At 50.7% G+C, this 12,406-nt stretch overlaps 1 protein-coding gene across 1 annotated transcript in view; it reads right to left on the reverse strand.

The window, feature by feature from the left end:
* PTPN5 (protein tyrosine phosphatase non-receptor type 5) overlaps positions 1 to 12,406 on the reverse strand; it is a 54,938-nt gene that overhangs the window by 21,317 nt on the left and 21,215 nt on the right. Inside the window, exon 4 of the mRNA XM_061158389.1 lies at positions 10,535 to 10,613. Coding sequence (XP_061014372.1) covers positions 10,535 to 10,559 — 25 coding nt within the window. The 5' untranslated portion in view covers positions 10,560 to 10,613. The remainder of the gene's footprint in view (positions 1 to 10,534; positions 10,614 to 12,406) is intronic.

Consider the following 12,406-nt stretch of genomic DNA (forward strand, 5'->3'; position numbering starts at 1 on the left):
CACCCAGACTTAGGTTTGAAGCTTGATGGTGCCACTGATGGCCTGTGTGGCCCTGGGGAAGCGACTCAGTCTCTCCTCTGTACAACAGATCCCTAAGCCTTGCTAGCTGGGGTCTGAGGATGCTATCAGGTAAAAAAATGCCCCATGCTTCGCCTGGTCCCTGGCACACGGTGAACACTCAGTAAACAGCAGAATTTAGAGAGGAAGGGGAAGATGGGAGGGGAGCACGAGGGGTAGGCAGAAGGACTTTCCTTTCATCTGCCAGGTGAGCCCCTCAGGAGGACAGTGGGGGCCCTGCACCCCACGTGGGCAGGGGCTTTGAGGCTGCCGGCGGGCACCTGGGGTCGGTGGATGGAGTGGGCATGGGCTGGGGGTGGCGGAAATGGGGCAGCTTTGTCTCTGTCAGTTAATTAAATCTGAAATGCTAACAAGCTTCCAAAACAAAAGGCAACTCAAGTACTCTTTGGATGGGATATAATAAAACGGTTCTATCTGAAATTGCAAACAGCTTTGTTGCTGCAAACAAAGGCTTGGTTCTTTGTGCCTCTCTGGAGCGGAGGCCCAGAAGTACAAGGGTGAAAAGGGTCAATGAAACTCTGAGGGTGCAGTGCCCTCCTCCCTCGAGCCCATGGTGAGAACTAAAAGAACAGATGGAAAGGCCCTGGGAGGTGGGTACCAGAGGTTCCAAGTGCCTGAGACTAAAGCAGCAACATGGAGTGAGGTGGGGGACAGACTTGGGAGAGCCTCTTGCTCCATGCTCCCACTTCACAGATGAGGAAATTGAGGTCTAGAGAGTAAAAGGCAGAACCAGGATTGGCGTGCATATCTTTAACCCTCTGTATTGGTTCTCACTCATTGAGCCAGCAAGCGATGTTTCACAGGGCCGTCTGTGGGTGTCTGATAGCCTAGGGCCTCCCTCCCTGGAAGCAGGAGGCTGGGTCCTGACTTGGGGTTCCTTGGTGGGTCCTGGTAAGTGCCCTCAGAGGTCTTAGAAAGTCCAGGGGATAGGGGGTGAGCAAGGTCGACCCAAGATCCTGCCTCCCCCGTCCAGGGACAGATAGGATAACAAACCCCAGCCCAGCAGAGGCTGCTGCCTTCAGATAGCCCTTGGCAACCAGGAAGGCTCACAACACTGGCCAAGTATCAGGGGGTCTGGGGAGCAGTTCTGGCTCTGTTAACTAGTGGGCTGTGTGACCCTGGGCATCTCATGGCCTCTGTGGGCCCTCAGAGGTCTACTGTAAATTCAGAGTGTGCCGAGCGGTCTCTAAGGGTCCTTCTAGCACTAAAGATCCACTGTTTCCTTTAAAAAAAAAAAAGCAAACAAATCCGAGCCCTTGCTGTAGTTTTGTTCAATGGCTTCCCCTTATTCTTGGGATAAGGACCCGGATCCCTGCCATGGCCATCTACAATGGCCCAGCATGCTCCTGTGTATCTCCCCAGCCTCCACCCACACCACTTCCTCCTGGTTTTCTGTGTTCCGGTTTCTTTCAGATTCACTGCTGGAACCAATCTGGGAAGTAGAAAACTCTGGAAATGACAGCTTCTGCTCAAAAAAAAAAAAAAGAAAAAGAAAGAGAGAAAGAAAAAAATCCTTACACCGTCCCAGGAAACACATGAGCTGAAGTTCCCTCCTGTGCTACCTGCGGTGGGGTGGGAGGAGGCGGGCCCCTACACGCCCATCCTTGGGGGCGCTGGTGGGCCATGTGCAGAGCCAGAGACACACTGGGGAATACACTGCAGGTCTCGGAGGCAAAGGGTCAGAGGACACACGTCACTGTGGAAGGAGCTCAGAAACAGGGCTGCTGACTAAAAGAATGAGACTGAATGCCACAGACACAAATTTAAAGTACACACACATGCACACAATATTGCCCCCTGTTCTGCAATAGCACACAGAAACAAAAGAACAAACTACTCATGAAACATCATTAACTACATGAAACATTAACCACAGGGAGAAGGGACATGGCAGTGGGAGGCAAAAGACAGAAATAAATGAATGAAACCAGAGAGGGGCCTTGTGAGGACCTCTGAGGATAACCAGGCCGCACACAGGGGAGTATGCCTGACAGTATTCTAAAGCTACCAACCATCATTAACCTCTCCTTAGACTTTCCCAAGTCTAAATGAAACCAGTTGAGCTGGAAGTGGGGCCAAGGGCCAGAGTGGAAAGAATGAACGAAAGCAGAGGACCCTTCAAGCTGTCCACATCCTGGAACTGGGAGAGTTGTAGAGAGAGGACTCCGCCACGATTCAGACTTACTGAAACGGAGCTGACTGCCAAGGACCCCTGAGTTTCTCTTTCTCTGAACTGGTTCACCAACAAGCCGTCAGTAATTTCATTGGCTCTCTGGAGGGAGATTCCACGCCTTGGTGACTGTCTCCATAGATGCCCCTGCAGGATTAACCAACTCCTGTTAAGATCCCTGGGGTTGGGGCTTCCCTGGTGGTCCAGTGGTAAAGAATCCGCCTGCCAGTGCAGGAGACATGGGTTTGATCCCTGGTTCAGGAAGATCCCGTGTGCCACGGAGCAACTAAGCCTGTGTACCACGACTACTAAGCCCATGCTCTAGAGCCCGGGGGCCGCAAGTACAGAGCCCACGAGCCACAGCTACTGCAGCCCGGGTGCCCTGTGTACCATGGCACGAGAAGCCACCGCAATGAGAGGCCACAACCAGAGAGTAGCTGCCACTTGCTGCAGCTAGAGGAAAGACCACACAGCAATGAAGACCCAACACAGCTTAAAAAAAAAAAAACCCTGGGGTTGGGTCAGCCCCAGGCTGCCAGGCTGAGCAGGACCCTGTGCTCCCTCCCTTCTGGCCACACCACTCCCCAGGAGATAAGAAGTCCACCAGGCCCAGGAGATGTGCCCATGCCCCTCTTTTCAGGCCATGCTTTGAAGGTAAGGACCCCAGGACCCTCTGTTCAAGTGGCCTGAAGCCTTCAGGAAGGCAGGAACATCCTTCTGAGGGGAGACAGGGCCTTCCCCAAGAGTATCTTTAGGTCTGAGGGGTGACCAGGGTCAGCTAGCAGGGTGGAGTGTGGACCATGCTTGCATGCACGGACTGACGTGCCCCTGCGCATGCACACGAGGGCCCTCACTGCAGGACTGGGCAGGGGGTGGTGCCCCACCTGCGGTCTGACCTCGGTCCCTGCCAACGTCAGGAACAGGCCTGCCCGTGAAGCTGCCTGCTGGAGGTGCTGTGAACAACGCACGGTAACATCATGCCACCGTCAGCATCTACTGTTGTCTTTTTTAAAAAATAACTTTCTCTTTGATTATTTTTCACTGTGCTGGGTTTCTGTGGCTACGTGGGTTTTCCTCTGGCTGTGTCAAGCAGGGACTACCCCCCAGTGGTGGTGTGTGGGTCTCTCACTGCAGTGGCTTCTCTTGTGGTGGAGCATGGGCTCCAGGGTGCTTGGACTCAGTAGCTGCAGCTCCCCAGGTCTACAGTGCAGGCTTAATGGTTGTGGAGTGCTCTGCGGCATGAGGGCTCCTCTGGGATCAGGGATCAGGGATCGAACCCGTGTCTCTTGCATCGGCAGGCGGATCCTTTACCACTGAGCCACCAGGGAAGCCAGTGAAGCCCCTACTGTTGTCTCATTCACCTCTTTCCTCTGCCCCACACCCCTGAGGAAGCTGCTGGTCCCAGGCCAGGCCAGGCCTGCACTGGTGCTATTCGGCAGGAGCCGAGGCCCCAGCATCAGCAGGCTTGCAAATGTGAACACCTACGCACAGAAGGGGGATTGGGGAGTGTGAGTTTGCATGTATAAATGTGTTTGGGTGACTGTGAGCAAGTAAATGAGCAAGGAAGTGAGCAAGCGACAGGGAAGTACAAGAGGAGGGTGAGCATGTGGAGAAGAGTGTGCGCACGCTGGGAAAAAACCTATGTGTGCACGTGCACACAGGGGAGCGTGTGCACGCCCTTGTCCACCTCAGCACCTGGGAACTGCATGCTGTGAGGGCTGGGGACAGGGTGGAGAAGCAGAGGGAAGGAACAAGCCTGCTTATCTGCAGGTGCAGGAGAAGGGGGAGTGGCTTCAGGAAAGAAGGAGACCTAAAGAGGAAACAGTGAACAAGCAAGTGTGTCCGCCTCTAAGCAGCATCTCTAGTGGAAAGGGCTGGATGACAGGGCGATGGACCTGAGAGGTCTTGGGTGTGCGAGAGGAAAAGACTCACAGGTGTGGGAGCTGCGTGTGCCCAGAGGACTGAGTGTGGGTACGACGTGCACGTGAACACATGAGCATGAGGCTATGACAAGTGAGAGCAAACACGAGCACGTGTGCGCCTGCATGGAACGCCTCCGGGCATGTGAGCGAGTGTGCCTGTCCCGGGGGCAGCTGTGGGCTGCCTGCAGGTGTCGGCGATGCCTGATGATGTTTTCACCCAGAAATCTCAGTCTGGGAGGACTGGATGACCTGCTTGGTGCCAGCTCAGGTCTGGGTGACCGCGGCCCCGGGAATGTTGGCCGTGTCGCTCCCACCTGGCATCGCGTGTAGGAATAAGTGAGTCACCCAGGCATGGCTGGTCCTCACTCTGCCTTGCCTCTTAGCCTTGCCCAGTGGGGAAGACAGCTGGGAGGGGAAGAGATTACTCAAGGGCTGTATTTTTACACCATCATTATGCAACTGCTTGCTACGTCTGTGGGCTCATTCTAAAGGCCCAATGTCCCAAGTCTCTGGGCCTGTGTATCTCCATCTCCTTTTAGGTCCAAGTGGAAGCTTAGGTCAGTGGTTTTGGCTGATGAAAACTGTGGAAATAAACTCCGGGAGTTTGTGGTGGACAGGGAGGCCTGGCTTGCTGTGATTCATGGGGTGGCAAAGAGTCAGACACGACTGAGCGACTGAACTGACTGACTGACTCCTTATCAGGTTTCAGGGCTACCCTATTTATAATGCCAAGCCTCATCCCACCCCACCCCCTGAGTCCCAGTCCTTTCCAACCCCCCCTTTCTTGGTTTTAATTTCTCCATAACACTATCACCATCTTCCCTACTATATATTTTCCTTATTTATTGTCTATCTTTACCTTAATAGCAATGCCTATGTATTTTTTAAAAACATTTATTTATTTATTTATTTGGTTGTGCCAAGTCTTAGCTGCAGCACGTAGGATCTTTAATTTTTACCGCAGCACGTGGAATTTTTTTTTAGTTTCAGCATGTGGGACATAGTTCCTTGACCGGGGATCGAACCCAGATCCCTGCATTGACAGCCTGGACTCTTAGCCACTGGATCACCAGGGAAGTCCCACAAATGTTTATATAATACTTGCTACATTCCAGGCACTGTTTTGAGTTCTATTCATTCATTTCATTCTCCAACAATTCCACATAGGAGTGAACATTATTCTTGCCATTTTTGTAAATGGAAGGCGCTGAGAGGTTAAGTAGCCTGCCCACAATCACCCCAGCGGTGGAGCCACGTTTGGGTTCAGAATGCCTGCTCTTAACTAGTTCACGATCCCGTCCCGTGAGGGGTAAAATTTTCTCAGGTTGGCTCACTGTTGAATCTCTAGTACATACAGAGTGCCCGGCACATGGAGGTGGTCAATGAATAGTGAGTAAACGGATGAAGAGATGAGTGAATAAATGCTGCCACGGAGGACGGAAGAGAGAGGCAGTTGCCTTCGAAGAGCTCATGGCCCCATGGAGGAAACAGACAAAAAGTTATTTCAGTATCAATCAAGATGTCTAGAGGGGCACATAACTTGCCTGGGCCCTGGCAGGCAGGCTTCCCAGAGGAAGAGCACAGATGGAGACAGACATGGTGACGTCACCCAACTCCTCCTAACTCCTCCCTGGAGACATACACATCTTAGTTATTTCTGCCTCAGTCCGCAAGGTGTCAGGAGAAGATGATGGCTTAATGGTGACAAGGAAACAGAATGGGGAAGTGGCTCCTGGGCTCCGGAAAGAAACTGCCTGGAGTGAAGCCTCCCTCTACCAAACACTGGCTAAACGAACCTAGACAGACTCTCTAACTTCTCTGGACCCTGGTCCCTTCTTCTACGAGACAAGTGAAAGTGTTAGTAGCTCAGCTGTGTCTGATTCTTTGCGACCCCATGGACTGTAGCCCACCAGGCTTCTCTGTCCATGAAATTGCCCAGGCAAGGATAATGGAGTGGGTAGCCATTCCCTTCTCCAGGAGATCTTGCAGACCCAGGGATCAAACCCAGGTATCCTGCATTGCAGGCAGATCCTTTATTGTCTTAGCCACCAGGAAAGCTCCTTTCTTCTATGATATGGGGGACAGCAAATAATATCTGATTTCCCAGGGCAATCATTGTTTCCTAGGGAAACAATGGAACCAGCAACAGACTTTATTTTCTTGGGCTCCAAAATCACTGCAGATAGTGACTGCAGCCATAAAATTAAAAGACGCTTGCTCCTTGGAAGAAAAGCTATGACCAATCTAGATAGCATATTAAAAAGCAGAAATATTACTTTGCCGACAAAGGTCTGTCTAGTCAAAGCTATGGTTTTTCCAGTAGTCATGTATGGATGTGAGAGCTGAACTATAAAGAAAGTTGAGTGCTGAAGAATAGATGCTTTTGAACTGTGGTGTGGGAGAAGACTCTTGAGAGTCCCTTGGACTGCAAGGAGATCAAACCAGTCAATCCTCAAGGAAATCAGTCATTGGAAGGACTGATGCTGAAGCTCCAATACTTTGGCCACCTGATGCCAAGAACTGACTCACTGGAAAAGATCCTGATGCTGGAAAAGATTGAAGGCAGGAGGAGAGGAGGACGACAGAGGATGAGATGGTTGGATGGTATCACTGACTTGATGGACCTGAGTTTGAGCAAACTTCGGGAGTTGGTGATGGACAGGGAAACCCGGCATACTGCGTCCATGGGGTGGCAGAGAGTCGAACATGACTGGGCCACTGAACTGAACTGAACTTCCTAGGGCAGCAGAGAGGATTGAGTGAGATATGTTACAATATTACGATGCATAAGAAATTTATAATTGGTCATTCAGATGACCAAAATATACATTTCTCATATACACTTGGCCTTGAGCCACAGTTCCTAACTCACATCTTCCAAAACCTTCGGAATTTCCTGAGCTAGAATAGCAATGGGATAATATTTGGTCACATCTTTAGTTCCTGAAAATGCTTCAGGGAAGGTGACTTTTGGATCCCACCCAAGGGTGGGGGCTGGCAGCCAGGAGAACCGTGTGATTAGAGCACTGGAACTTTCCAGTCCCAGGCCCAACCTCAAGAGAGAGAGGCTGGGGATGGAATCGTTCACCAATGGCCAATGATTTAATCAATCATGTTTATGTAATACAGCCTCGGGAAACATCCAAAAGCACAGGACCTGGAGAGCTTCTGGGTCAGTGAATACACGGACGTGGAGACAGTGGTGCTGGGAGAGGATGGGGCCTCCGAGCCCCTTCCTGATACCCTGCCCGACGCGTTGTCTTCGGTCTGGGTGGTCATCTTCTGTATCCTTTACTATCCTCTTATAATAAACTGGGGATCTAAAAATGTTTCTCTGAGTTCTGAGAGCCATTCTAGCAAACCTGAGTGGGGGGAGTTGTGGGAAACTCTGATATATAGCCAATCATAGGTCAGAAGTACAGGTGACCTTCAGGACTTGCGGCTGGTGTCCTGAGTTGGAGGGGGTTGTTGGAACCTCCAGTTGCTGGTGGGTCACAGAAAAGCACAGGTAACAACCTGGGCTCGCGACTGGCATCTGAAGTGGAGGGCCGACTGGTCGGTTCGAGCCCTTTACCTGTGGGATCTGATGCTCTCTCCCAGTAGACAGTGTCAGGAAGGAGCTGACTCCTCACATACCCAGCTGGTGTCCCCGCCCCTTGGCGTACATGTAAAAGCATTTAGTACAGTGCCTGGCACCAGGCGGGCAATGTGCTGGCCCTGTGGAGGTGATCACTACTCCCCTTCCATTCTCTGCTGGTTGCTGGCTTTTGGGGGGTAATGGGAAAGAGGGTTGGAACACATCATGCTTATTACTGCAGCCTCTCTGCAGTGGCTAAATGCTATCTTCTAGAAGCAGCTCAAAGCCGGGCAAGGACTATGTTTGTTATTCCTAGCACATTCCACTATATTCCTAGCATAGCATCTGACACACAGTAGGTGCTCAACAAGTATTTGTGGAATGACTGCTCATGTGATTACATTTATTTCATCCTGGTGAGGATAAATGTACATATTGTTGTCTCCATTCCCAAACAAAGGACTAGAGGACCAGCAAGGTTAAGTGACTTGTCCATAAACACACAGCTTGTATACAGAACAGCCGGATTCTAAGGCCAGACCCGGTGTTCTTTCCTCCACACGATGCTACTCTGGATTCCTATACACTATGTCCTATTTTCTGTGGATTTTTTTCTAGCCAGTGGGGCCATCCCTGGTTGTGGAATCATCTCTGAATTCTATGACTCATATCTGAATCACAGAACTGTTTAATAGTTGAAAGGACTTGTGATGTCATCTCGACCTCCCACCCTTTGCGGAAATTTCCACGTCTGTCCAGACAATACTTGAATGCCTCGAGTGACGGAACACTCATTTTGTCTTGAATTATCAAGTTCCATGACCGGATTTCATTTAGAGTCAAAAAGAAAGTTCTGTAGCCTGTGGGCCAACAAGGCCTCTTTTTTTAATTTCTATGTATTGGATTTATGCCCTCTTACTGAGACATACAGAATGGATATGTTGTCCCCTTCACAAGACAGCCTTTCCGATGTTTGTAGACTGCTCTTATAGCCCTTTGGAGAATTCTTTTCCTCAAGATAGCTGTTTTGGATTCCCACAAGGACTCTGGGGAGATGGCATCCACCCTAGCCCATGTGAACAGGGCATCAAAAGTGTTTTGAGCAATGGCACCCCCTACTGGACAAGGTATGAATTACGTCAAAGGGCCAACTGCTCATTAGGAGGCTGGAGGAACTTCATCAGCCCCTGGGGCCCCAGCTCCTGGTGTGAATAAAACAGCTGCTTAAACAGTCACGGCTTTAGAGTCACACCTAGTTATTTTCTGTCTGTCTTAAAGAGGGTCGCTGAAGACTCGATACTCTAAGTTTCCTTACCAATCATGAGGTTTCTGACAAGCTACAGGTCTGAGCTGAGTGCCGAAGAATTGATGCTTTTGAACTGTGGTGTTGGACAAGACTCTTTAGAGTCCCTTGGGCTGCAAGGAGATCCAACCAGTCCATCCTAAAGGAGATCAGTCCTGGGTGTTCACTGGAAGGACTGATGCTGAAGCTGAAACTCCAATACTTTGGCCACCATCATACAAAGAACCGATTCATTGGAAAAGACCCTGACGCTGGGAAAGATTGTGGGAGGAGGAGAACGGGATGACAGAGGATGAGATGGCTGGATGACTCAATGGACATGAGTTTGAGTAAACTCTGGGAGTTGGTGATGGACAAGGGCCTGGCGTGCTGCAGTCCATGGGGTCAGAAAGAGTTAGACGTGACAGAGCTGAACTGAGCAGGTCTGAGACTTCAAAATTAGAATTCAAAAGCTGTTGATTTTTCCTTAACAAAGAGGTTTGGCAAGGGAGGGGCTTCCCTGGTGGCTCAGGTAGTAAATAATTCACCTGCAATGCAGGAAACCTGGGTTCGATCTGTGGTCGGGAAGGTCTGCTGAAGGAGGAAATGGCAATCCACTTCAGTACTCTTGCCTGGAAAAATCCCATGGGCACAGGAGCCTGGTGGGCTATTCCATGGGGTTGCAAAGAGTCAGACATGACTGAGTAATTAACAGTAACACTTCTGGAAAAGGAGATATGAAAATGTATGCGGTGTGATAGGATCATGGTGATTTTTTTCCTTTTTTTTTTAACTTGTCTTTATTTTCTAATATTTTTACAATGGATATTTGTTACTAGGAGGGAAAAAGTCAATAAAAACTTTCATAAAAGGTAAAAGCACACAAAAAACTCCCCCCACCCTCCTTCCTTCCTTCCTTCCAAGGCGGTTTATCATGACTTGGGCATCTGGTCTCTAACTGGGACGGGCTGCCATGTCATGGGCAGGAGTGCCTTGGTAATGTCTGTGTGATGACAGCAATGGCCATGGTTCACACTCCACGCAAGAGCAGTCAATGGGACTCAAGCATTCACAGCCAGGCTTCTCCCCAGCCCTGTCAAGGAGTTTCTCCACACCGTCCCCCCTACCCTTGACTCATGCCACGGTAAGGCTGTATTTCCTCATCTTACCTTGCAAAGTCTGCCCAGTACACCACTGGCCAGTGGTCATGTCCCAGTCAAGTCTGGACTCCCTATAGCTCTTCACCCATCTCTCCACCCTCCCCACTCACCCTCAGCTGCCTGCTCTTCCCTGCAGCTGAGCCTAGAGCAGCTCCAAACGGTATCAGAGAGACATTAGGGATTCAGAAAACAAATCTTCACTGCAACGAAGACCTACAGACCAGCCGAGTCACTCCTCTGGAGCTGATTCACAGCCACCCAGGCTCTCCTCCAGCCCCAGGGCCCTGGGGGGCTCGCTGCCTCCATTCAGGGCTCTGGGAGCACCTGGGTGCTGGGAGGACTCACCGGGCAGCCTCTCGCTGCAGCACATGTCCAGGGCCCCTCCTTCGGAGTCATCAGCAGCGTGGTTCTCTCTCTCTCACTCCTGCAGCAGGACGAAAAATGGGAGGTGAGACTGTTGATGAGCAGGGGATCAAGACAAAACCCTGAGCAAAGAGAAACAGCCTTCCTTTCTTGCACCGGGTCCTTAGGAATAACCCTGTCCCATTAGGGGGACCTCAGGAGAAGACCAACCTACGGAGGGGTCAAGCTGGAGAGGCAGGGGCAGAGTTTTGCAGGTGTCTTCCACGTGGAATAACCAGCAGCAGCATCACTAAAACCACCACCAGCACCATATCTCTACCACAGAAGGAGGGCTTGCTTCATGCAAGGCACTTTACAAACTTTATCACACTGAGTCTTCATCAGGACCCCATGAATTAGGGATCACTCCACTTGGCTCAGAGAAATTAAGTAACCTGCCTCAGGTCCCACAGCACCTTCGGGGAGAGCAGGGTATGAAATCACAGTCTAGGACTCCGGGCTCACATCAGAACTGCTGTGCCATTCTGCCTCCTGGTTTCTGTGATTAGAACCATGGGTGGTCAAGAGGGATCCGGGTGACATACAGTCTGTGTCCAGCCCTCCCCCATGTCCTACACATTCTCTGTGGCTCAGGCAGTACAAAGTGGTATGCAAAACTCTTCTCTAGAAATAGCTAGAAAAAGTAGCTGTCAATGTATTTGCATATTCTAAATGTTCTATTTCCTTCTGAAATCAAAAAACTCTCTTTATCAGGGTACCTTTCAGGACTATGCTGGAGTCTGGAGTTTCTCCTTTACCCAGTAAACTGGAAGAAGTTTGCTGGAGATTAGCCAGACCCCAGGGAGTTTCTGTGGACTTGCCTGGTGATTCAGACGGTAAAGAAGATACCATCTGGGTATCTTCTGGGTTGGGAAGATACCCCAGAGGAGGGAATGGCTACCCACTCTAGTATTCTTGCCTGGAGAATCCCACAGACAGAGTTGCCTGGTGGGCTGCAGTTTGTGGCGTTGCAAAGAGCTGGACACGACTCTCCCTTTTCCCTTTCATTTTTCAGGAAGTTTCTGCAGTCTGACATGTCCTGAGATAACTGCTCTGCTCTCAGGGCCTCCCCCGCTTTGGGAAGGGCCTGCGGTGCAGCGTGGGCTCCAGTGGCTCTGCCTGCCCTTTGTATCCGACCCCTAGCAGTAGCTGACTGATCCACCGCTGGACAAGCCCACCAGCCTGGGAAAATCAGAACCTCTTCCCTGCACTTTTCAAATGTATTCTGGGGGCTGAACCACAGTAGCCACAGTGTCCTGGAGAGAAGGTCCAGAAACATCTGTTGCTGAGGGCCTTGGAGCTGCTTCATTCCTGCTCATCCTGAACCCTCACCGAGCAACATGCCTGTTAAGACCATCAGATGCCCCAGGATCCTTCCAATTGTTGTTCAGTCACTCAGTCGTGTCTGACTCTTTGCGACCCCATGGACTGCAGCACACCAGGCTTCCCTGTCCTTTACCATCTCCTGGAGCTTGCTCAAACTCCTGTCCTTTGAGTCGGTGATGCCATCCCACCATCTCATCCTCTGTTGCCCGCTTCTCCTCCTGCCTTCTGTCTTCCCAGCATCAGGGTCTTTTCCAATGAGTCAGCTCTTCGCATGAAGTCGCCAAAGTATTGGAGCTTCAGCTTCAGCATCAGTCCTTCCAATGGATAGCCAGGGTTGATTTCCTTTAGGATTGACTGGTTGGATCTCCTTGCAGTCCAAGGGACTCTCAAGAGTCTTCTCTAGCACCACAGTTTGAAAGCATCAATTCTTCAGCCCTCGGCCTTCTTTCTGGTTCAGCTCTCACATCCATACATGACTACTGGCAAAAC

This window comes from Dama dama, chromosome 2 (genome assembly GCF_033118175.1).
Source record: "Dama dama isolate Ldn47 chromosome 2, ASM3311817v1, whole genome shotgun sequence".
NCBI lineage: Eukaryota > Metazoa > Chordata > Mammalia > Artiodactyla > Cervidae > Dama > Dama dama.